We start from the raw sequence: 11,440 nt of genomic DNA, 5'->3' as shown, positions 1-11,440 counted from the left end.
CTAATAAAACCAGTTAGCAGCGGCTCGGTGTGGGTGTGTGTGTGCTGGGGTCCTGCAGGCCCCCCCCTTTCCCCAAACCAGCACACAGGCATGGCCATAGCAGCACTTTATTGAGACAATGCAGCCTGAGGGGCAGCCCCGGCCTCACCGTTACTTCCACAGTTTCTTGATGGACATGTTCTTCTCACTGTCCTTCTGCATCACCTGGACAGGGACGAGGAGAGAGGTGGGTCCCTCATTTGGGTGCTAATAACCGCCAAACCCACCCCCCCAAAACCAAGCTTCAGCCCCGCATGGGGAAGGCACCACAGCCTTCATCTCCTGCCAGGCTCAGGCTGTGCTCCACAGCCCCAGGAAAGGTCTCCACCACCTTCCCCAGCCTAAGAACGTGGGGACAACCCCCTTAAGGCTCTTGTTTGTCCCCAGAGCTGGCCCCCTTCAAGCTTCCCGCTGCCCAGGCCAGTTTGTGCCCCTTGTTCTGGGAGGAAGCCACCAGCAGCCCCCACTTCACCTCCCCTGCAGCCCTTACCTTGGCAACAGCCATTTCAAAGTCTTCCTGCGTGACGTGCACCCTCCTCTCCCTCAGTGCGTACATGCCAGCTTCTGTGCACACCCCCTGCGAGGGACAGGGACGTCACCCACCGCTCCCCGCTCTGCCAGCCACGGTGGGGCTGCCCCAGAGCCCCCGGCTCACCTTCACTTCAGCGCCCGACGCCCCTGGCATCAGCTCCGCGATCTTCCGCAGGTTGATGCCCCGCGTGAGGTTCATTTTCCGGGAGTGGATCTTGAGGATGTCCAGGCGGGCCTGGGGGAGAGCAGCAGCAAGGTGAGGGCTGGAGCTGCAGGAATCGCTCCCAGAGAGGGCTGGGGACCACACATTGCCACCCCAGGGAGGACCAAGACAGCAGGGGACCGAGGGGGAGCCGGGGCTCGCTGTGGGGCACCCCACCTACCTCTTCGTTGGGAGGAGGGAACTCGATCTTCCTGTCGATGCGGCCAGGGCGCAGCAGAGCCGAGTCCAGGATGTCGATCCGGTTTGTAGCCATGATCACCTGTACGGGGACAACTGTCACCACTCCAGGCACCCCACTGCTACCACAGGGCTGGCAGGACGCTGCCCCATCCCCTCCCTTCCTACCTTGATGTTCTTGGTGGCCTCAAAGCCATCGAGCTGGTTGAGGAGCTCCAGCATCGTGCGCTGCACCTCGCTGTCCCCGCCAGAGCCCCCCTCCAGGCGGGAGGAGCCGATGGAGTCGATCTCATCCATGAAGATGATGGAAGGAGCGTGTTCCCGCGCCATCACAAACAGCTCCCGCACCATGCGGGCACCTGCGGGGAGCAGAGAGGGCTGAGCCCTGGCACTGCGCACAGCTCAGCACAGCCACTGCCTGAGAGGCCTGTCCCAAGGCCACGCAGCACCGCGAGAGCCCTCGCTGGGGCTCCAGCACAAGCAGCCACCTCCCCCCGTGACGTTTTACCTTCGCCGATAAACTTCTGCACCAGCTCGGAGCCCGAGACGCGGATGAAGGTGCAGTCGGTGTGGTGGGCCACAGCCCTGGCCAGCAAGGTCTTGCCTGTGCCGGGGGGTCCATAGAGCAGCACCCCCTGTAACAGCCACACGGACACCTCAGCCCCCCCTGTCCGTGCCTGCACAGGCAGCCACACCCCGATGGGAGACACGGGGATGCTCCCAGGGGTGACACAGGCAGCATGACAGTGCCACCACAGCAACGCTGACCCTCACCGCAGACCCACAGCAGCAGCACTTGCCTTGGGCTGGGCGATCCCCAGCGCCTCAAAGAGCTCAGGGTGCTTGACCGGCAGCTCGATCACTTCCTTGATCTCCTTTATCTGCTTGTCCAAGCCCCCAATCATCTCATAAGTGGAATCCGGAACTTTCTCCACCATCATCAGGGACACGAGAGGATCCACTTTGTTGGGCAGGATCTTGTGCAGGGTGTAGCTGTCGTTGCGCAGGGCCACGCGGCAGTTCGGGGTCACCTGCAGCGAGAGCAGAGGGGAGCTTGGCATCCCCGCAGCAGAACAGGGGCAGGCAGAGCCAGGCTGCCCGGAGAGAGCAGTTGTGTCCCCTCCCACGGCCCCAGCACACTCACGTCGTTAATGTCGATGTTCTTGTCCACGTCCACCACAAACTTCCCCTCCGGGTGCACCTGGAAGGCAGCAGTTGCCACCATGAGAGTTATTTCTCTGAGAAGTCACCTGTCGTGTGCCTGATATCCACAGGGGCTGCTCGGAGCGGGAGGAGGGAGCCAGAGAGCTCAGCCACCCCCAAACACCCTGCAGCCCCTCCTGCCCCCAGGAAGCCCTAAGCCAGCTGCCTCCCCCCAGCCTGGGGAAGGTTTGGGCCCAGGAGAGCTGCCACAACGCGCCCCTCTGGAGAAAGAGCTCTCGTTTCATGTCTTTTAGTCATGAGCATGAGCTCTGGGGGATGTAACACTTGCTCCAACTGCCCTGGGGTCAAAGGGAGGGTCTGTCAGACCCCACCCCGATCACCCCTGCTCTGCCCCAGCCCCGCTCACCCTCGGGACAGCTCAGCCCCATACCTTGACGAGCACTTTCTTCTTGTCCATGGCTCTCACCACCTCTCCCACGTAGGAGCCCTGCTCCTGCAGCAGCTGCAGCTCCTCCCGCAGCAAGCGCACTGTGGAGAGGGAGACGTCAGCACCAGGAACAGGCACCCACATCCTGGCCCCCTGCCCATGACAGAGGGGCAGCACTTGCCACGGTGGCCAGCAGCTGGGCCAGGAGCCACCAGCCCCGCAGAAAGGAACAGCCACAGAGCCCTGGGCAAGGAAGATGAGAGGAGCCGAGCCGTACCTTTAGCATTTAACTCATTTCTCTGCGCTTGCAGGCGCCGCAGGTTCTGGCTCTTCTCGTTGACGATGAGCTGTTGGGAGAAAAGCTTTGCCGAGTCCTCAGCGTCCCATGCAGCGCTCGCATCAACCCCGCGCGGGCATCATCACAATGGCCTTTGTCTTGGGACAGACACCTGGGAGGGGACAGCCCTTCCCAGCAGGATGCGACCAGCCAAACCCCACTGCCAAGGGCTGGGCAACACCTCACACACACACGCAGCAGCGCTGCCAGCTTATGGGACTAAGCCTCATCTCATACACCCCCACCACCCAAAGGTTGGGTCCTGCTTGTGGATCCCACCCTGGGGCAGTGCTTCCTCCAGAACAGGGCACCTGCACTGCAGAAAAGGCGATGGGTGCTCTTGAGACAATGCAGGCGCAGGGACACGGATCACAGCCCCGGCTAGAACCATGGCAAGGCCTCTCTGGGCAGGCCGGCTGGGCATCTCCTGCACAGCCAGGACGGGCTCACCTGCAGCTCCTCGATCTTGGACAGGTAGTACTGCCGGAGCCCTGTGCCGCCTTTCCCATCGTCCATCTCCATCTGCGAGAGAGCAGAGCTCAGCAGCACCTGCCTTAGCCCCAAGAGCTTCCCATTCCACCTGGGGCCTCGAAAACTACCTCTACCCCCAGTCAGTCCCCGTGCTGCCCCTCTGGTTCCCATTTCCCCCTCCAGCCTCCCCGGGGCAGGTCCTGGGCCTCCCCTTTCCCTCCCACCCACCTCCTGCCTGCCCGGGCCAGTGCCCCACAGCAGCCCCCAAGCTCCCGTTCCCCTGCGGGTCTCACCATCCCCACACACACACACACACACACACACCCACCCCTTCTCCCTCCTCCCTACCCCCTCCCGGAGCCTGTCCCGCACCCCCAAGGCGCTGCCCCAGGCCCCGGTCACGGAGGCTGAAGTGAGACCCGCCGAGTCACGGCGCCTGCCAGGCCTCGACCAGATCCGGCCCCAGCAGAGCCCCACAGCAGCACGGCGCGACCCGAGCACCCCCCGGCCGGCTGCCGCACCCCGCTCCAGCCCGGCCGCACCTGCTCGGGCCCGTCCACCGCCATCTTCTCCGCCGGCATCGGGCCCCGCCGCCGCTCCTGCCGGCACTAAAGATGGCCGCCACCCTCCTTCCGCTGCCCGCCCTCTGCGCGCCGGGCGTGATGGCGTCACTTCCTGTCCCTCCCAAAGGCGCATGCGCAGTGCAGCGCCGCAGGGCAGAGTGCGCATGCGCAGCAGTGCCTCGCTCGGGTCGGGGCCTTACCACCATCTTGGTACGGTCAAAGGTGGTTTCTCGGTATCACGAAGCCCCAGCGGCGCAAGGACAGGCCGCGGACCCGGCTCCGAGGGGGCTCGTTATAGTCGTTGTCGTTCCCCCTTTCTTCCGCCCGCGGCCGCCCGCCTGTCCCGGCGGAGGGGACGCGCCACTCCCAAGATGGCGCCGAGGGCGAGCGGAAGCGGAAGGCGCGTTGCTCGCGCGAGGCACGCCGGGAAGGCGGCGGGGGCACGCGGCGGGACCGGGATCAGGACCGGGACCGGGACCGGGATAGTGTCAGGGTGTGTGTGCGCCGGGGGCAGCGGCTGCGGCCTGGGAGGGGGGGACCAGGGTGTCAGGGCTGAGGGGACCCTGCGCCGGGGTAGGCCGGAAGGCTTCGGGGGGCAGCGGGGCCGGGATGCGCCTCGGGGCGCTCCGCGGCGCGGGTGGGCCTTGGGGGGACACGGGGCCGGAGTAAGCTGGGGGGCAGCGGGGGAGCGCTGAGGGGACGCTGGGGTTTGCCGGGGCGGGTTGTGGAGGGACACCGGGGTGTCCTGCCCCGGGCTCACACCGCCTGTGTCCCTCAGGTCTGCGCCGGCGGCTGACACAAGGGCCCGGCCCCGCCGAGGGTCCCACCCGCCGCCGCCATGGGCAAGAAAAGCAAATTGGGCAAGACCCGGAGGGACAAGTTCTACCACCTGGCCAAGGAGACGGGTGAGGGGCCTGCTGCTCGCTGCAGGACAGGAGGGGCTGCGGCCCCGGTAACCCCGGTAAGCCGTAACCCGCGGCTCTCCCTCCCACAGGCTTTCGATCCCGGTCCTCCTTCAAGCTTCTCCAGCTCAATAGGAAGTTCCAGTTCCTGCAGAAGGCCCGGGCACTGCTGGACCTGTGTGCAGCCCCCGGCGGGTGGTGAGTGGGGTCAGGGTCCCAAGTGACAGCCCAGTGCCGCCAGCTGCCCTGGTGCCTTGTAACAAAGTGATTTGTGTGTTTTCTGTTGTGGTGACTCATCTCAGCCTCCGTCCTCGATGCCAAAGCTGATCCCAAACCCCCGGCAGCACAGTTCAAGGCTGGGGGCTCTCCTGGGATCTCACTGTAGCTTTGTCGCTCTCTGTTCTTTCCAGGCTGCAGGTGGCTTCCAAATTCATGCCGGTTTCCAGCTTGATCATTGGTGAGTGGTGGGACCCAGGAGGAGTGGATTTGGGGCAGGAACCTGCACTGCAGTCCCTGCATGTGGCCAAAGAAAAGGGATCATGGATTGGGGGTCCTGGTAGGAGGAGAGGGCAGGTGGGGAAGCCACATGGGATGGGTTGGAGCCTGGATTTTAGAGGTTGCAGTGTTTATATCTCCTCCTTACACCAGGAGTGGACATGGTCCCTATCAAACCCATTCCCAACGTGGTGACGCTGCAGGAGGACATCACCACTGAGAAGTGCCGCCAGGTAAGAACGTGTCTCCCCTGCTCCAAGCGTCACGCGCCGGTCTGGTAGGACCAGGGCAGGGGGCTGAGCTGATGTGGATGAGGGTGCTGCTCTTTGGGGTTAGTGGGACTAATGTCTGTTTCTGTCCCTCAGGCTTTGCGCAAGGAGCTGCAGACGTGGAAGGTGGACGTGGTGCTGAACGACGGAGCACCCAACGTGGGAGCCAGCTGGGTGCATGATGCCTACTCCCAAGGTGGGGCCCACCCGGGGCTGGCGTGTGGCCTGGCACGGTTGGGGAGTGTACAGGGGCAGGCCCATCTCATACCCCAGCAGGGCAGGGTGGCAGGGGTGTGTGCTGTGGGCCAGGGAGCTGGGCAGTGGGGACAATGACAACTGCTGACTGCTCTTCTTCCCCCCTCCAGCCAACCTGACCCTCATGGCCCTGAAACTGGCCTGTGAATTCCTTTGCAAAGGCGGCTGGTTCATCACCAAGGTTTTTCGTTCCCGGGACTACCAGCCGCTCTTCTGGATCTTCCAGCAGTTCTTCCACAAGGTCCAGGCCACCAAGCCCCAAGCGTCCCGCAATGAGTCTGCTGAGATCTTCGTGGTGTGCCAGGGTGAGCCGGCCTGGAGGACCTATAGCTGCTGGGACGAGGCTGGGAAAAACCTGCTGATGTCTCTAATTCCTCCATCCCAGGTTATCAGGCTCCGGACAAAATCGACAGCAAGTTTTTTGACCCAAAATATGCTTTCAAGGAGGTGGAGGTTCAGACTAAGTCCGTTAGCGAGTTGGTCAGCAAAAAGAAGCCAAAGGTACGAGGTTGCTTTGCTGGGCAGTGAGGGCAAACACACATGGATGGGGCTGGGGATTGGGGCCAAAGAGATTGTAATAAGCGAAGTTGCTCAGGGAAATGAAAGATCTGGGGATGTGAGGTGGTGGAAGAACCAGTTTTGGGGAGATTTGCAGCCTGAGAAGGTGGTGTAAGTGACAGGGAAGTGGTGAACAGGTTGTGAGGCTGGGGATGGATCACTCAAACCCTCCCTACAGTAGTTGGCCGCTGGGTTTGTGTCTTTGTGAGGTGTCTTTAGGACACAGGATGCCAAAGGCCACGTCAAGTGGCTTCAGCTGGGCATGAAGCTTCACAAACCTGTCACCTCTCTGTGTCTGAGGTGAGACTGGGAGATGTGGGCACGTTTAGGTGGACGCTGCAGCAAGACACGAGTTACATGACATCCTGCATCCTTCAGGGATGGTTCAAGCTGTTTTGTGACCTGCTGTGACTCACGCAGCTCCTTCCTCCTGTAGGCAGAAGGCTACGCAGATGGCGACACGACCCTCTACCACCGCTTCACCCTGGTGGACTTCCTCAAGGCTCCCAACCCTGTGGACTTCCTCTCCAAGGCCAACGAGGTGAGTGCTTGAAGCGAGGGGGACCTTGGTGGCACCTGAGATGTCCCAGGAGCACAGAGTGATGAGAAGAGGGAACCGGGTGCCCCAGCAATGGCCCCGTTTGTGTTCCTGCGGAGGGGAGGCAGGGCGGGAGCCTGCCTGGACTTTAGCCAGTCCTTCTCCTTGTGTTTTTAGTTGATTATTCTTCCTAAAGAAAGGGAATTAGCATCCATGCTTAATTAATTTCCCTCTGCTCTATCCAGATCACCCTGGGGGACGGCGAGCTGGAGAATCACAGTTCCACCACGGAGGAGCTGCGTCAGTGCTGCAAGGACATCCGCGTGCTGGGACGCAAAGAGCTCAGGTACTGGGGCAGGGGGGACACTGGGACAGGGCGTTAGGCCAGGCCTGGTGGGTGTCTCTGAGGGTCTGCCTTCCCCTACAGAGCCCTGCTGAACTGGAGGACGAAGCTGAGGCGTTTCTTGGCCAAAAAGCTGAAGGAGCAGGCGAAGGAGCTGGATATCAAGTAGGAAAAACAGGGCTGCCCCGGAGCGCCAGCGCGGTGGGATGGGCCTGCCAGTGGTGGTCTGAGCTCCTTCCTTTTGGCAGCCTGAGCTCTGGTGAAGAGGAGGAAGGCAAAGAGGAGGAGAAGAAGGAGAAAAAGACGTCGTCAGGAGCCGTAGCTGATGAGGTGGTGAAAGAGGAAGAGGAGGAGGTGGAGCTGGCGTTGGCAGAGATGAAGGCCAAGGAGCTGGCAGAGTTAAAGAGGTAAAAAGAGCTCAGATGAAGAGAGATGGGGGAGCACGAGGCCAGCAGAGCACTGGGGGGCTCCAGCCATTGGGACAGAGGGTGGTAGCGTCAGAGCCTGTCCCTCTGTGGACAGTGGGTGGGGGTTTGTGGGCCTGGGGTCCTCAAGGTCGTCTGCTCCTCCAAGCAGGTGAAGCGGCTGTTCCAAGCTGGCGTGAGCCCCCTTTGCCCCAGGGTTGGGGACCCCTCACAGAGGGATGACAGTGCTTGTTGGGTCCCCAGTCCTGGGGGAGATCTAGCACCCATGTGGCAGTGGATGAGCTGCTGGGATGTGTGTGTGGGGAGGGGGACAGTGTAGCCTCATTCCTTTGCCTCCTCCAGAAAGAAGAAGAAGATCCTGAAGGAACAGCGGAAGCAGCGTGAGCGTGTGGAGCTGAAGATGGACCTCCCTGGTGTCTCCATCGCTGATGATGGTGACACCAGCATGTTCTCCCTCCGGACTATCCACAGGACCCCGGTGTGTGGGGCAGGGGGGAGCCAGGCTCCCAGAGCCATCGGGGCCGGGACAGTGGTGGGCATGTGGCTGACGGGACTGTAGCTTGTGACTCATCTGACTTGCGTTGCAGCTGCTGAACGAGGTGACGCGGGGGGACATGGCATCAGCAGATGCTCTCCTGGAGATAGGACCTGGGGACGATGACATTTACGTCTCAGATCATGAGGAAGATGACGATGTGTCCCTGGCCAGCGATCTGGACCCGGAGGAACTGGTTGAGATAGAGGCCCGTCAGCGCCGGCTGGAGCGGGAAAGGCGAGAGCAGGGTGCAAAGAGGTGAGAGGCCTCCCTGGGGCAGGGGCTTCCTTTGGAGCAGCAGTGGGCACACCCCGTCTTGGCTGGGGGGCACTGATCCTGCTGCTCTTTGTCCCAGGGGGAAGTTTAAGCAGAAGGAGGAGGAGGAGGAGGAGGAAGGGGAGAAAGAGGAGAATCCTCTGCTAGTGCCTCTGGAGGAGAAGTCGGTGCTGGAGGAAAGACAGACCAACCTGTGGTTCGGGAAGGTGAGTCCCACTGGGCCAGAAATGACAGCAGCCTCAGCCGTGGCAGTCCCCAGGTCTGCCCTGTGTCCCCTGACCTGCTGCTCGCCACCTGCAGGATGCCTTTGCCGGCATCGAGGACGATGCGGATGAGGACCTGGAGCTGGGGCAGTCACAGATGTTGGCTGAGAGACAGCGTGAGTCTGAGAGAGGTTAGTGGGGGGCTGCGGTGCTGGAGGGGGGCCACAGAGGGACAGCCCCACGGCCCGGTCTGGAGCACTGGATCAAACCACAATGTGGATCCTGCTCTGAGCAGGACTGGACACCTCCAGAGGTTGCTTCCAGCCGGTGTCCTTATATGGCGTGGCATTAGTGTAGCGTTAATGAGCTGGGTCTCTAGAGGAGTGATCTGCAGTGGGGTCTGCCTTAACCCTTTCTCACCCAGTGGTTTCTCTTCCCCAGACAAAGCAACAACGAAAGGGCAGAAGAAGAAGGTCCCCCAGGAGGAAGAAGCTCCAGCTGCGCCCCTGCCTGCCGCAGACACAGGACCCAACGCTGGTAAAGCGCAGGGTGAGCAGAGCAGCGATGATGACAGCAGCAGCGACGAGGAGAGGTGAGGGCTGAGAGGGGGACAGTCTGGATGTTCTCCCCCAGCTCCTCAATCCTGGAGAGCAGGGAGGTGAGGACCCCAGCCCTGAGCGCTCTCCTCTCCGCAGGCCGCCGACACCAGTGGGCAGGAAGCGGGGCCGTGTCGAGCCGTGTGGCTTCGAGGTGGTGCCCATTGAGGACCCAGGTGAGTGGGGGGTGCTGTTTGCGCCTGTGTGCACCTGGTGATACCACGTGAGTGTCTCAGGTTGCTGGTAGATAAGCCAAGCTTTAATCTGTCCATATGCTGCAGTGAAAAGAGCCCGTGTCCTGGACGCAGAGGGCCTGGCGCTCGGCTCCGTCATCGCCACCTCCAAAAAGGCCAGGCGGGACCTGATCGATGACTCCTTCAACAGGTACCTGCAGCTGTGGCTGCTGGAGGAGGAGCAGCGCTCGGTCTCCTGCCAGGAGACAGGCCATGGGGGTGGCAGATGGATCCGTGTGGGGACACCCTCTGTCCCACTCACAGCTCGTACGTGTCCCCCACAGGTATTCCTTCAACGAGGATGAGGGGGAGCTGCCGGAGTGGTTCACAGAGGAGGAGAAGCAGCATCGGCGCAAGCAGGTCCCTGTGGACAAGCAGACGGTCGAGGCCTATCGGCAGCGCTGGCGTGAAATCAACGCCCGCCCCATCAAGAAGGTGGCGGAGGCCAAGGCCCGCAAGAAGCGGCGGGTGAGTGGGGCTGTGGGCCTGAAAGAGTGCTCTGTTCCCCCTCCCACGTGCTCTGTCCCTTGTCCCATCCCCCTTGTCCCTCACCCTCGCTGTCCCCACAGATGCTGAAGAAGATGGAGCAGATGAAGAAGAAAGCAGAGGCCGTGGTGAGCACGGTGGATATCTCGGAGAGGGAGAAGGTGGCCCAGCTGCGGCGGTGAGTGGGGAAGCTGGGGTGCAGATCCTTTGTGCAGGGCTGGGCTGGATCCAGGTGTAGGCTGAGGGGTGGGAGAGCGAGGAAGGGAGCCCTGTCCTGGGGCACAAAGGCCCTGTGGAGTGGTGGGACCCAGCGTTGGTCTTTGGATACGTCCCAAAGCCAAACTGGTGGAGCTGGGCCAGGGTGCTGGGGTCTCGGTCTCACCTTTTGCCGTTCTCCCACAGCATCTACAAGAAGGCCGGGCTGGCCAAGGAGAAGCGGCAGGTCACCTACCTGGTGGCTAAGAAAGGCGTAGGACCCCGGGTGCGCCGTCCTCCTGGCATCAAGGGCCAGTTCAAGGTCGTCGACAGCCGCCTGAAGAAGGACGTGAGGGCCCAGAAGCGCAAAGAACAGAAGAAAAAACGCCATAAGTGATGTGGGACCAGCTCCGTCCTCAGCGTGGGACTGCTTGGGGCACGGGGCAGGGCTGGCTCCTGTCGTTCCACTGCGGCCTCGGGAGCAGCCTGCTCGCCCTGCCACTCTTTCCCCATTGTGGGGACAGGACTGTGACTTGGCCACGTGTTCCTGTTAGTGCCTTGATGTGACATCGCCTCCTGTCCTCCGGTGGGGCACGGAGGGTTGATTTGGCCTCAGTGCTGGAGCATCGATCCCCCTTCCCGTGCTCGCTGCGTGGCTGCATCTCCAGGTCTCTCACCCTGCTGGGAGACTTTGCCCTGTGGAGACAGCACAAGCATCCACGCCAGCCCTCGCTGTCCCCAGAGAGGTGGTGGCTCAAGGAGGCGGCTCCCTGGGCCATATTTGTCACCCAGGTAGCAGGACCCTGCAAGTGTAAGAAAAGAAAGACCAAGAGAACATAACGCACTTGAGGAAATGTATTTATTTAGACCCAGCGGGGGGAACTGCAACTTCTCTCCATCAAGTGCCTGAATCTGTTTTAATGGTGTCAGTAGGTCCCTCTTGGTGACAGGTAGTGCCAGGGAAGGGGCTGGGGTAGCACCATGGCTCCCAGGGAGAGCAAGATGGGGTGAGAGGTGGGGAGCTGCTGGGGAAGGGAGGGAGGAGGTCTTGGTCCTTTGCAGGTGCTGTGGAGAGTGGAGAGGCCAGACCCGGTGCCCCAGAGCTCCCCTGGAGGGGTCAGGGGGAGATGCACAGGGGTGTCCCTGTAAAGTCACCGCTTGGCTGTTCAATTAAAGTCAAATGTCCGTGGCAGGGGCAA

The 11,440-nt window shown here is 62.0% G+C and overlaps 2 protein-coding genes across 3 annotated transcripts; one reads left to right on the top strand and one right to left on the bottom strand.

Moving 5' to 3' along the window:
- Nucleotides 1-93: 93 nt before the first annotated feature.
- Nucleotides 94-4,027, bottom strand: PSMC5 (proteasome 26S subunit, ATPase 5). Its single transcript, XM_068418493.1, has 12 exons — nt 3,912-4,027; nt 3,349-3,420; nt 2,839-2,908; nt 2,565-2,662; nt 2,115-2,171; nt 1,771-2,001; nt 1,479-1,605; nt 1,139-1,329; nt 954-1,052; nt 695-805; nt 530-616; nt 94-204 (listed from the first exon to the last, which is right to left on the bottom strand). The coding sequence occupies exons 1-12, from the start codon at nt 3,948-3,950 to the stop codon at nt 151-153; spliced, it is 1,236 nt and encodes a 411-aa protein (XP_068274594.1). The 5' UTR covers nt 3,951-4,027; the 3' UTR covers nt 94-150.
- Nucleotides 4,028-4,345: 318 nt separating this feature from the next.
- FTSJ3 (FtsJ RNA 2'-O-methyltransferase 3) lies at nt 4,346-11,081 on the top strand. 2 transcript variants are annotated; one of them, XM_068418892.1, is made up of 22 exons: nt 4,346-4,425; nt 4,711-4,837; nt 4,927-5,032; nt 5,245-5,291; nt 5,483-5,562; nt 5,695-5,794; nt 5,964-6,158; nt 6,239-6,354; nt 6,848-6,952; nt 7,195-7,295; nt 7,377-7,457; nt 7,541-7,699; nt 8,060-8,195; nt 8,305-8,510; nt 8,608-8,734; nt 8,829-8,907; nt 9,173-9,323; nt 9,427-9,503; nt 9,609-9,711; nt 9,845-10,028; nt 10,130-10,224; nt 10,449-11,081. In XM_068418892.1, the coding sequence occupies exons 2-22, from the start codon at nt 4,771-4,773 to the stop codon at nt 10,636-10,638; spliced, it is 2,505 nt and encodes an 834-aa protein (XP_068274993.1). In that variant the 5' UTR covers nt 4,346-4,425; nt 4,711-4,770; the 3' UTR covers nt 10,639-11,081. The 2 variants fall into 2 exon arrangements, with proteins under 2 accessions (XP_068274993.1, XP_068274992.1); XM_068418891.1 differs by having other exon boundaries at nt 8,829-8,922.
- Nucleotides 11,082-11,440: the final 359 nt, after the last annotated feature.

This window comes from Nyctibius grandis, chromosome 26, assembly GCF_013368605.1.
Source record: "Nyctibius grandis isolate bNycGra1 chromosome 26, bNycGra1.pri, whole genome shotgun sequence".
NCBI classification, from domain to species: domain Eukaryota; kingdom Metazoa; phylum Chordata; class Aves; order Nyctibiiformes; family Nyctibiidae; genus Nyctibius; species Nyctibius grandis.
This window is presented reverse-complemented; position numbering and strand designations above follow the sequence as displayed.